The sequence below is a fragment of the Danio rerio genome, chromosome 5 (assembly GCF_049306965.1).
Source record: "Danio rerio strain Tuebingen ecotype United States chromosome 5, GRCz12tu, whole genome shotgun sequence".
NCBI lineage: Eukaryota > Metazoa > Chordata > Actinopteri > Cypriniformes > Danionidae > Danio > Danio rerio.
This window is the reverse complement of record NC_133180.1, coordinates 39,655,764-39,668,453: the sequence shown is the minus strand read 5'-3', so window position 1 is coordinate 39,668,453 and position 12,690 is coordinate 39,655,764. Positions and strand designations below refer to the sequence as shown.

Below are 12,690 nucleotides of genomic sequence, written 5' to 3'. Positions count from 1 at the left end.
TGGTCAGCAATTATAGCAAATGTTTGATTGCTGTAATAGCAAGAAAAAAGGTTTTTCTATTGATTACTGAGAAGGAGTTGAATCATTTTGAAAAATCCACTTTGTTTATATGTAATTAAAAGACAAAAAATATTATTTTCCTCAACGATGCCTATTGTACATCATCTTATTTTCTATTGGGAGATTCCAGCAAAAAGCTGGTCAGCAAATAAAGGAAATCCAAAAGTAGATCTTTTGAAGAAAACTGGAAACATTTGACTTTCTTGGAGGATAAACAAAACCTATGAACAGTACTCACTATGCAACATCCAGATGCATTGAAAACCCAAACACAAAATGCTTATATAAGAACGCAAGTGACAAACACCTGTACTTCACAGCAGCAAAGCATTATGGGGACTGAAGTTGTTAACTAAAACTAAAAAAGAAACAAAAAAGACTGGACCACTACAGTCAATGGACGTGACACACTGGTTACAGGTTTACAACTCTCTTCAAAAATCTTTTGTGTTCAACAGAACAAAATCAGTCCTCAAACTGGTTTGGAACAAAGCAATAGTGAGTAATTGACGTCAGAATTTTAATTAATTAAACTATCCCTTTAATATAAATATAGTTGCATAGCATATATATTAAAAATATTAAATGTGCATAACCCTTAAATTAATATTGCAATATTAACATTACTAATATCTAAATATATACATCCAATGTTAAACATTACTAATATAAAATTATGTTAATTTACCCTGAATATTTACTCTTAATCACAACAATAGAAACCTAAGAATCATTCAATTTTCTCTGTCATCTGCTGTCCACTATATCTTTGAAACTGGCAAGTTGTTGTAAAAAAGAATATTATTCTTAAATATTAATGTATCAATAACACACCTAAAATGACAGTAAACAAAATGATTTCTCCAACACCTGGCTTATGCAAATGAATAAATACATTCCGTTTCAAAAATTAAAATAAAGCATTGCATAAAATTATGATAGAATTACATGATTTAAAACGCAATATTAACATTACAAATATGTAAATCTACACACAATATCTAAAACATTACACTCAAAAGCCTGGATGTTATTTAGCTATCATCTGCCGTTCTAATATGGCACTAAAACATTTGCAAAGTGTCAGTTATTCATTATAACGTCTAAAAAGACGACAAGACTCTTTTAATACACTTTAAATATCTTAATTATAAATATTTATATATATAGTTTTTTTTTTTCAAATATTTTCCATATGATGTTTAACAGAGCAATGAATATTTCACAGTATTTTCTATATATTTTTAGCTTTTTCTTATTTTGACTAGCTTTATGTCGGCTAAAATAATCAGTTTTTATGTCCATTTTAAGGTCAATATTAGCCCCCTTAAGTATTTTTTGATTGTCTGCAGAACAAATTGCAGTTACTGTAACGCATGGCTTTTATACATCAGTGGTGTCCAGTAGGGGGCGTTATCCAACAAGATAAGCTGGGCTGTTTCTCAACAAAACCAAAACAAAAAGTAACTTTGTTATAGTGAGTTAGGTACAATTTACAGGAAAACACAACATTTCTTCTAAGTTCCTTATTACGCAAAAAATACATTTATGTTTGATGATGCAACATTTTGAATAACGGTGTGGCAGGCGTGCTTCAAATCATCTTCACCCTTAGACGACATCATGATCAGGTTTTACAGCTTTTACTGAACAGTTAAGCACCATTTAACAGAGCAATAGAGGGACAAACTACAGTAGACATTTTGAATTTCATGTTTATTGTTTATTCAGTTTGATTCAGACCGCTTTAGAGCAAAATGTCAAACTCTAAAATAAAATATATCAGTATATAAATAAAACTAAACAAAAAGTAAAAATGGAAGGTGTTTGTTTTTATATAATGTCTAATGTACAACTTTTTTTTTTACATTCTGTACTGAAAAAACAAAGCAAGACAATTATGCAGTATCAGCTCGATCAGATACCCTGAAAAAAAAGTTGTGTGGGTTTTCCCCGCTGAATACCTAATACCTTCTCTTTTTTTTGGACATATAAGCATATATTATAAAAAATTTACAAACTAACATGAAAAAGAACGTCATTAAAAATAAAAAAGGTCAATGAATTTAGGCTTATCAGTCTGCTTCTTCTGAATGCTTATATGTTGTGAGAAAAACACTGTCCTACAAACTTGGAAACATGTATAACAATGGACAATAGTAACAGGGCAAATTACATAATAGGAACAATGTTATAATCCAAACATCCAAAATAAAGTGAAACTACAGAATGATGTAACGGTTTAAGTCCTTCCTTTCAAGTCTCCTTTTTCAATAATATTTCATTTAAATACAACGCTTTAAATTTTTGTTATTAAAAATAAAGTAAAGGTATAGGAAAATGTGTGATGACATTTTTTATCCTAACATTAACATGTTTTAATAAAAATAAATCAACGTCTGCTTTTCCATTTGAACCGAGATACAAATGCACAACTCATATCATATTCATCTGAAGGAATGATTTGGTTTGTACTTGGTGCTCAGCTGTCCAGAAGTGAACATATTATTGCTTCTTTAGTCGTTGTCCTAATTTTGATTCAGGATTCACGCAGACAGATACTTGAGGTTTCTTCAAAACCACACTGTGGGCAAAATATACAGCAATTAGAATACGCTCATCAAATATCTGTAAACATCATAAAACTATTCTAAGTAAAAAAAAAAAAAAATTGCATTACACAATCTCAGTAACATCACAAAGAGCACTTGGGTTGTGCACTTTCCAGCCCTTGATGTTTCCAGGTCGCAGATGTTCATATGTTCTGGTGCACAGGCATCGCTTTCTGAAGATCATCCGCTGGCCTACAGGTAGAAATATTCATTAAAGAAAAGTTAAATATGAGATCCTATCCTTTGCCAATGTTTTTCCTAAGAATAAAGCATTAGAACTTTAGTTGACCCATTGAGCATCCATACCACCTCCCACCCTTTACACACACCTCACACCCACAAGCACACACAGTCTCCATTTTTTGGGGACTTTCCACAAGGCGTTATGGTTTTCATACTGTACAAATTGTATTCTGTCACCTAAACACAAACTTGCAATACCAAAAAACTGCATTTTGTTGCATTCCGAAAAGTACAAAAATAAATTAATTTTAGTATGATTTATAAGCTGTTTTCCTCATGAATAGAATAATATGTAGACAAAAGATCAAACGTTTTAGGTATTATTATACATGCGGTCTCTCAAATACAAGCAACATTTTTTACTTTTAAATTTTGAAACAGTGTTTTACATAAAGTCATCTAATGCATTAGTTGGCTAATAAATATAAGTGAATGTTAAACATATTCTTGGATTTTTTTTCCACAAATTGCTAATGTATTGTTTTGGATACTGTGCATGATTGTGAATAAGTGTCTGTTCAAATATGCCAAAACATTGTTTAAATAAATATATTAATAAATTACACATTAAATAGGCATATAAGGAATTCATTTATAACAATTAATAACTGCAACAAAATGTCATTCAAAATTCAAACAGTACCTCTAAATCTAATCTAATCAAAATACATATCCAGTGGTTTAAGGTACTTTGATTCATCATTAAATACAGACTACTTGCTTTCCAGTATGTAGTCAGAAGACATGAAGCATCTTCGGAAATGTAAATAAACTTTGCATTCATAAAGCTGGTACAGGTATAAGCCCAACGCCAAGAATCAGGAGTGAAAAAGCTCTTACCCTCAGTAGAAGCCAAGCAGATAAGGAAGACCAAGGACAGGAGAAAGATGGTGCGTCTCATGTTTGACCAATATATGGTATACTAGATGTGAAAGAATGTGAATGTGAGCTTTATAATGTACTGTAAGGCTCCCTGGGAATTACCTTTCTTTTTTACATGACAATGACATCATTAGTTGGCATAAATTTGCCAAGTCATACCAGCCCACCCCAACACTAAAGAACTTAAACGTTTAGTAGGTTTGTTTCAGTACAATGGATGTACAAAACTAATTATGTACTATTATTACCAATAATTATTATTATTACTACTATTATTATTAAATGTAATACATTATTATTATTATTATTATTATTATAATTATAATAATTATTATTATTATATTATTATTATTATTGCATTTACATTTACATTTACATTTAGTCATTTAGCAGACGCTTTTATCCAAAGCGACTTACAAATGAGGACAAGGAAGCAATTTACACAACCAAGAGCAACAATGAATAAGTACTAAAGGCAAGTTTCAGGTCTGTAAAGTCTAAGAAGGGAAGTGTTAGTAGTTTTTTTTTTTTTTTTTTTTTTTTTGTACAATTAGTGTGATATTCAAAGAGGCAATTGCAGCTTAGGTATTATTGGTATTATTATTATTATTATTATTATTATTTAACAGACTTTGCTACTCTGAGTGTTTTAAATCTTTATTCCTCTTGTCATAAGGATGTTTAAGTTGCCTTGATACAAAAGTCTTGGTTCTTACCTAATTTGTATGTGTGATTCGCTCTGAATGAACATGGGCTTCCCCTGATATATTAAGGGGTTTTACTTGTTCTTTTGTATTGCAAAACCTAGTGAGCTGGAGGTCATTTCAAAGCATGGATTAAAATCCAGAATTTCTTTTTATTTCTCCTTGATTTTAAAATATCTTTTCAATTTTAACTTCAAATAAACCCTCAGTAATCACAGACCAAACCAGATGAAACTAAATCTGTTTTCATTAGGTACTGATTAGCGTTTATTAAAAGGGAAATCTTCACATCACAAGATCAACAAGCAGGTTTAGCGTCAAAGTTGCAGTGCACCGCTATTATTATTTTTAGTGCATTGATCAGGAGGATAAAATATAATTCAAGGATGTTGTGTTTGTTGTGCTTCCTGCAGCATTTTAATCACACAACAGTCACATGTGACCTGAGACTTCCTCCAGATCTAAGTGCTTCTGAGAAATGCTCTGTTTTACCTCAAAGAGGCAATCTGAGCTTTTCTCGTCCTTTTTAAAGAAAGAGAAAACAGAAGTAAATATTTCATTCAAGATGTTCAAGACAGAAGTAACCCCCTAACTTCTGTGTGTGTCAAAGTACTGTGCTTTATATGTATTTTGTCATTATTTGTTTCATTGTTGGGGTGGTTCATTCCACCGTGGCAGCTCAAGGAATCAGGCACAAATCAGGCCAAAGAAAAGCAAAGGGTTTAATCGCTGTGATTTAATTAACATAAAGATGAATTAGTTTGTGATGTCACCTAGTGAAAAAAAAAAAAAACTTTTTTCCAGGCAACCCCATGCACATTCCCTTTTAAGATTATTCTTATTCTCACATTATTTTAGAACGTGTCGTGAAAGCTTCAATTTTTTTGTCTAGTCAGAGAAGAAACTCTGCTAGTTTTGAGTCTTGGTTGAAGTCTAAACTTTTCTTTTAATAGCGCTGTCAGTGTATTAATTTGTTTTACCCTGTTGATTTTTCCTGTGCATGTCAGCAAATCCTTAAATTTCTTCACCCGTGTGGCATCTGCCATAATGATCCCACACCAGCTAAACACCCTCTGGCTTAGCACTGGCTGACCAACACTCTTGCTACTGGTTGAACTGGAAAATGATGGACAATTTTAATTTGTTGTTTGAGCCTTTTGTTTGAGCTGCATTTTTACCAACGGGTAATGCCAGCATGGGTGTTTCAATTTGGTAAATTGTTTCAGTTTATTTATAGTGAAAAGCTTTGTTTCTCCCATCACTGACAACATGTTACAAATGGTAAATATTGACCCCATAAGTTCACTTCAGAGTGAAAACAACCATGGCTGCCATATTCAAACGTCCTTTCAAACTGAATATAGCTCAAAACTTGAAGAGTCCTTTGGAATGAAGGAATTCAAAGGGTACGACTGATGGACACGTTGATCCCGCACAATTCCATTCAGAAGAACTCATCCATATTCAATTCAATTCAGCTTTATTTGTACAGCGCTTTTACAATGTAGATTGTGTCAAAGCAGCTTCATATAAATCACAGGTGTCAAACTCAGTTCCAAAAGAGCCGCAGCTCTGCACAGTTTAGTTCCAACCCTAATTAAACACACCTGATCAAACTAATTGAGTCCTTGAGTCCTAGGTTTGTTTGAAACCTACAGGTAAGTGTGTTGGAGCAGGGTTGGAACTAAACTGTGCAGGGCTTCGGCCCTCCAGGAATTGAGTTTGACACCCCTGACATAAATGGTCAAAGTAACTGGATCAGGGTAGTTCAGTTTTTTAGTAGTGCTGTCAATCGAATAAAAAAAAAAAAACTTAATCTTACCTTTTTAAAAAAATTAATCGCGATTAATTGCATTTAAAATACTGAAACTTGTAATTTTGCCTATTTAAATGTAAAATTAATGTAAACGCAAGAAAAAAATATTTAAATTCAAAATATTATTGTTTAATAGAATTTTTGTTTAACTTGTAACACAGATTTCTTCATGTAAACAACATACCCACAATAAACCATCAAGATCCTGGCTTGACAGCCATATTTATTACAGAAATTAAAACACAGGCATGTTAATGACATTTAAATTTCAAAACAATCAATGCCAATAAAGAAAACATTGATTTCCATGTTGGATTCTTAGTGGACTGCAAAAAAATGCCAAAATACAGGAATTGCAGATATTGAAAATGAAAAATTATAATAATAAACTATAGAATACAAACTGTTGCACTCATTGGAAAGTTTTATTGCTGTGAGTTGAGAACATTAATTATAGTATAGAAACAATTTTGCTTAATAGTCCTTTACATTCATCCAGTTGCTAAGACTAGGAGTATCCCGCAAGTGCACAGAGACTCCCAAATGCCCCCAAATGCCTTGCAAACCGGTCGTTAAATACATTGCACACCCCTCTCGCCCCTACTCAGATACGTCGCTCACTCCACCCCTGACACCCCTCAACAGGCCTAACATAGACACACACCACGCGCTGCAGACGTTTTGGCCCCAACGGCCTTCCATACTAGAGCGACTCCCCTCAGATTCAACACGCATGATCACGGTCATCAAATTTGCTAAGCGTCCTAAACTAAGCGTCCTAATTACTGTATTTCACAATGATTCTGACACAACAACGCGAAGCATACGCTTTCGTTGCGTTTAATGAGGAAACACGCTAAACTTGGAGGGCTCATGCTAAAAGGCAGAGTAATGCCCTGTCTTTGACAGCTCGCGACTTCACCAGACGTTCTGAGTACATTCACATAAGACACCAATACTCCGATTTTAATATGATTAAGATAATACTCATATTAAAATTCTACTGTGTAGTTATAAAAGGAACCTTACCTTAAAGGAACACCGAGTCACGAAATGCGGAGGATTTTCTTTCTGTTCGCCATGCGGTATCAACTTACAACAGATGTCGAAAGTTAAAAATGAAACACCCGAAATTGCATGAAACTCTGGATAACTTGTGATGCAACTAATTGTTTTAAACTGGAACTTGCCTTCAAAAAGTGCTTCCTTGGTCTTATCCACATTTATTGCATGTTGAACACACGTCCACCACAACAGGAAGTAAAAAACCTGAACTGCGTTAATTTCGTTAATTTTTTTAACTCGTTAATTATTTAAAATTAATAGCATTCGTTAACGTGTTAATTTTGACAGCGCTAGTTTTTATTGTTTAAGTTCAGTTCAGTTTAGCTCAGTTCAGTGTGGTTTAAAGTCATTACTGAGAGTCCAAACACTGAAGAGCAAATTCATCAATGCGTAGCTCTACCGATCCTGAACCATGCAAGCCAGAGGCGACAGCGGAGAGGGAAAAAAACTTCACCAATAGGAGAGTGAAGAAAAAAAAACATTGAGAGAAACCAGACTCAGTTGGGCACGACCATTTTAATTTCTCCGCTGGCCAAAAGTCTTGTGCAGAGCTGCAGTCTCAGAGGTGGAGGCTGGAAGCTGGCCTCAGCGAAGACTCGTCTGTCCCTTCAGCATCACTGGAATCAGTCTCTTACTCTCCACTCCCCCATGACCACCAGCGCAGCAGCAGCTCAGGATACGGCCTGGTCCCGGATATGGAAACCTTGAGATCATCTCGTCGCTGGTCTTGGATCCAATCAGTGGCTCTGCATAATCTGAAGCCCTCGGGATGAGTATCCCCAGGTAGAAATGGAGAAAAAAAGAGAATAATTAGCGTAGCTGTTGTTCATAGTGTAAATAAACAAGATGCAGAAACTTGTGTGGAAACCCGCTAAGTGATGCATTGAGTGTATGCTTTACTAAACAGATAGGTCTTTAATCTAGTTTTGAACTCAGAGAGTGTGTCTGAGCCTTGGATGTTATCAGGTAGGCTTTTCCATAGTGTAGGAGCCATAAAGGAGAAGGTCCGACCTCCTTTACTCGACTTTGCTATTCTAGGTGCTACCAGAAGCCCTGAGTTTTGAGATCTTAAGGAGCGAGTTGGATTGTAGCGAGACAGAAGGTTGGTTAGATAAACAAGAGCTAGATTATTAAGAGCTTTATAGGTGAGCAGTAATATTTTAAATTAAATACGAAACTTAACAGGCAGCCAGTGTAAGGAGGATAAAATTGGAGTGATATGATCATAATTTCTAGACCTGGTAAGAACTCTGGCTGCTGCATTTTGTACTAATTGAATATGCCTTAATCACTTCCAAGGTGTCACTCAGGAGGGTAAACACTTTAGAAGGGATTAAGGGTTATGAGTCCTTCCAAATGGAACTGTGTAGGTCTCTCACACACTTTGCAGGCAGTGTGTGCAAGCAACTTTTATGACCTGTGGTTAGGTTTTTTAAAGTAAAGTGCCTTTACTCAGACATATAATATTTCTTGTTTTGATTATACCTTTAGATCTGTTTATCAATGAACGATAAACTGGATGCATTGTGATCCCATTCAAATAAAGCATAAAATCCCTTTTAAAGAATTTACGTTGACGTTTACCTGCTTTTGGAACGACGTTCCTATTTGAACTCCCCAGGCAAGGCATTTTCCCTCATAAAATGTTTCCCCATATAATATGTTAGATTCACTGCACAGGACTTGTTTTAGCACTTACAAATTGTTGCTTTTTGTTGATATGATTGTTTATTTATCATTTATGATTGTTTTTATTTACTGTTTATTTATGTTTTTAACTGTAGTCTCTTTGCTTAATAGATGTTTGCAATGTAGTCAGTCAAGTGAAACAGATATTGTACTTCATGCTTTATTGGCAGATGGGAAAATACACAGGATTTACAATGATCAACAGTTCCTTTTTTCAACACATCTGTGTTTATCAAATAAGAGTAAATTAAAAACTTTAAAGATAAATCTATGTTGTTACAGTTAGGGTTAGGGTTTGTTTGATCTTGAACTTGACAGAAATCTAGTGCTTTAATTACATTTGAAGAGATCATGCAAAAAACTCTAAGCTGTCCGAAACTTTCTTCAAAATTAAGGGCTTTTATTAGACTCCTGTGTGTAGGTTCAGTAATTTTTACTTTTATGGAAAAGAATTGTAAGAATTTTCAAAGTCTTTAAAGTTAAATAACTCAACATAAAAATAGGAGGCTGAGAAAAAAGCAAATTTTTACTAAAATTTAGATAATAGAGGTGAACGGGTATAGTTGAAACACAGAGAGAGTTGCAACACTACTAATTCCACGAATCAGGGATAAAATAGGGGTCATGTAACATTTTCAGTTTTCACACATGGAGATATTCCAGTCAGTCTTGCAATCTCTCCGGAAGCCACAACAGAAAATCAAATTCTGTGGTAAAAAAGTAAAAATAATAATAACAAAATAATATTTTGTTTAGTACCTCTGCTGTTTTAGATGATGTTGTATTAAATCAGGTCAAACTGTAGTAAAGAATGGTGTATCAACCTCCTGCTAATTTCAAAGAACCATGCTAATACAGCTAGCTACACAATGGGTAAAAGTGAGAGGGTAGGTTAAAACATGTGTTTTGAAAGTATACAAACACTTACACACACTGAACTCTTCATTTGTATTAAAAAGGAATGGTAGGTTGTTTTAACTCATTTTTTTAGTAACACATGGACTAATATCTGGGTTGATTTTTTATGACTTTTTCCTTGCTGTCATGAGCCATATTTTACACACATTTGAGCTAAAACAACCCATATCATGTTAAAGTGTTGGATAGATGGAAGCATTTAGAGGTCAGTTAAATCAAAGTATAAATGAAGTCTGCGATGATTCAGATGATTGTGATGATTCAGATGATTGCAGATGATTATTAGATCTTATGGTTTGTAGATTAATCAATCATCACAGATTGCTCTTGAGAAGATCAGGACATTGAGCTCTATGCTGGATTCATTCGGCGAACTGCTGTCAGTTTCTGAAAATAGAAAAACAACATTTTATTATTTTTGTGCACTACATTCAGTTAGAGAACATCACACTGGCCTGCGGTTTATGATTTTATACTCAACACTGGGGAATTAAAATATTGCATGCTGACCTTTTTTCGTAAGGCTTTCAGTATATTCTTGCCCAAATTTGACTCTGGATTCAAGCATTTCTTTCCTGCTCCTTTCATCAAGGTGACACTTTACAAAGGAAAGCAGAGATAAACAACAGTTTGATTTGATAGCTGAAGTATGAAAATGATTAGACCTCCTGTGGATTTGGTTTTTATTCTTTTTCGAATATTTTCACAGTATTTTCTTTCTTTTTTATCTGGAGAAATTCTTATTTGTTTTTAAAGGATAGTATTAAGTTCAATATTATTAGCCCTTTTAAGAAAATATGTATTTTTGATTGGCTACAGAAGAAACCACTGTTGTCCAATGACTTGTCTAATTAACTTATCTTGGTTCAACTTAATAAGTTAAGCCTTTAAATAGTAATATAATAAATAAAAACTTAAATGACTAGTAAAATATTATATATTGTCATCACAGCAATTACTTAAGTCATTATAAAATAAATATTAAAATTATTATTTTGAAATATATGTTAAAAATATTCCCAGTGATGGGTTGCAGCTGGAAGAGTATCCGCTGCGTAAAACATATGCTGGATAAGTTAGCGGTTCATTCCGCTGTGGAGACCCCAGAATAATACAGGGACTAAACCAAAAAGAAAATGATGATGATGTTAAAAATATTCTCTCCAATAAACAGCACTTGGAAACATAAAAAAAAATAAGGCTAATAATTTTACATTCAACTAGAAAAATTCCAAAGTGCTTACACAATCTCCAGTCTTTTACAAGAAGGACTTGGATGGATGATTTGAATCTTCTCGATTGTCTTTAGATTGACATTGTTTGCTCCTTTATCAGCACACAAACATCTGTTTTTCAGATCCGGTATTTTGCCTGAAACAGTCCAGTATTCATTCACAATTCAAATTTCACACTATGCTAAGATGATTTAAATGAGGAAAAACAAGCATGAAACATGATTTATTTGAGAATAAACTCACCTTTCACCTCCACCATAAGGAAACAGCCAAGAGCAACAAAAGCTGCAGCAGTTTTCATTTTGTGTGTGATGTCAGATGATCTTTCAAGTGTCTGCTGAGATGATATTATGAATAATTTCACGCGGCTTTATTTTATACTGCCGAGGTCAGGCCACTGATGTGACCATTAGTTTTTGTTTCGTGTTAAAGCTTCCTTCATCTGTACTAGGAAATCAAAGTGTTTATATGAAAAGAGAAACTTTGTCACAAGATAATTAATTAGTAATTAAGGAAAAGCATGTGTTTATGGTTTCATAATAAACCATTTCAGTGAAGTTCAGGACAGAAATATTTTCCATTATCCACATATCTGTAATTCAGCCATTCTGGAATGATTCAATCAGTTTTGATATCATTAACAAAAGTTAAATAATGTAATAACTTAATAATAATAATAATAACAATAATAATAATAATAATAACAATAATAATAATGGCCTAGTAGGTAGTGCTGTCGCTTCACAGCAAGAAGGTCGCTAGTTCAAGCCTCGGCTGGGTCAGTTATCTTTTTTGTGTGGAGTTTGCATGTTCTCCCTGCATTCGTATGGGTTTTCTCTGGGTGCTCCTGTTTCCCCCACAGTCCAAAGAAATGCTGTATAGGTGAATTGGATAAGCTAAATTGTCCGTAGTGTATGTGTGTAAATGAGAGTGTGTGGGTGTTTCCCAGTGATGGGTTGCAGCTGGAAGGGCATCCGCTGTGTAAAAACATGTGCTGGATAAGTTGGCAGTTCATTCCGCTGTGGTGACCCCCGATTTATAAAGGGACTAAGATTGGATGGACTTCAAAGGTAGCTGAAGTGCATTCTTGCCAAAGAGGCCGTACTCACACTATGCACAGTTGCCTCGAACCGGGCCAAAGCATGCTTGTTCCTCCTTTCGTCTCCCCCAACGGCCCGCACTCATTACAATCAGTCCTGGGCATGCTTACATCATCGATGCTGCGCTGTTCAGTAAGCGCTCTCGCTCAGCACAGTGGAGATTTCTCTAGTTATGTCACTTTAGTCCTTAAGGGATGCGGTGACACACAGTCAGATGTTTTGCCGAACAGATCAGCCATTTTTCACGCTGTTAATTTTATATATATATATATATATATTTAATTTTTATTTAATTTTTTATATAATCCTCTTTTTTTAAAAATACTTTTGAACAGTAATTTATAATGCTGTTTTGAAGGTTCAATT

General features: G+C 34.1%; 2 protein-coding genes across 3 annotated transcripts; both read right to left on the bottom strand.

Moving 5' to 3' along the window:
* Positions 1-1,322: 1,322 nt before the first annotated feature.
* LOC101886833 (platelet basic protein) lies at positions 1,323-7,789 on the bottom strand. Of its 2 annotated transcripts, XM_021476352.3 has the most exons (5): positions 7,508-7,789; positions 7,347-7,409; positions 3,756-3,837; positions 2,741-2,864; positions 1,323-2,644 (listed from the first exon to the last, which is right to left on the bottom strand). In XM_021476352.3, the coding sequence occupies exons 1-5, from the start codon at positions 7,538-7,540 to the stop codon at positions 2,566-2,568; spliced, it is 381 nt and encodes a 126-aa protein (XP_021332027.2). In that variant the 5' UTR covers positions 7,541-7,789; the 3' UTR covers positions 1,323-2,565. The 2 variants fall into 2 exon arrangements, with proteins under 2 accessions (XP_021332027.2, XP_073807277.1); XM_073951176.1 differs by lacking the exon at positions 7,347-7,409 and having other exon boundaries at positions 7,508-7,579.
* A 2,196-nt stretch (positions 7,790-9,985) lies between these two features.
* cxcl11.8 (chemokine (C-X-C motif) ligand 11, duplicate 8) lies at positions 9,986-11,641 on the bottom strand. Its single transcript, NM_001126413.1, has 4 exons — positions 11,468-11,641; positions 11,234-11,360; positions 10,500-10,587; positions 9,986-10,376 (listed from the first exon to the last, which is right to left on the bottom strand). The coding sequence occupies exons 1-4, from the start codon at positions 11,523-11,525 to the stop codon at positions 10,341-10,343; spliced, it is 309 nt and encodes a 102-aa protein (NP_001119885.1). The 5' UTR covers positions 11,526-11,641; the 3' UTR covers positions 9,986-10,340.
* Between the last annotated feature and the right edge of the window lie 1,049 nt (positions 11,642-12,690).

What these genes read in the sequence shown, in the direction of transcription:
- LOC101886833 (XM_021476352.3), bottom strand. Translation starts at nt 7,540, where the DNA reads ATGTGGATAAGACCAAGGAAGCACTTTTTGAAG. An exon ending in CAAGGAAGCACTTTTTGAAG is followed by an intron (nt 7,410 to 7,507) that starts GCAAGTTCCAGT and finishes ATCTGTTGTAAG; the next exon opens with TTGATACCGCATGGCGAACA. An exon ending in CTGCTTGGCTTCTACTGAGG is followed by an intron (nt 2,865 to 3,755) that starts GTAAGAGCTTTT and finishes TTCTACCTGTAG; the next exon opens with GCCAGCGGATGATCTTCAGA.
- cxcl11.8 (NM_001126413.1), bottom strand. Translation starts at nt 11,525, where the DNA reads ATGAAAACTGCTGCAGCTTTTGTTGCTCTTGGCTGTTTCCTTATGGTG. An exon ending in CCTTATGGTGGAGGTGAAAG is followed by an intron (nt 11,361 to 11,467) that starts GTGAGTTTATTC and finishes GGACTGTTTCAG; the next exon opens with GCAAAATACCGGATCTGAAA. An exon ending in TGTAAAAGACTGGAGATTGT is followed by an intron (nt 10,588 to 11,233) that starts GTAAGCACTTTG and finishes TCCTTTGTAAAG; the next exon opens with TGTCACCTTGATGAAAGGAG.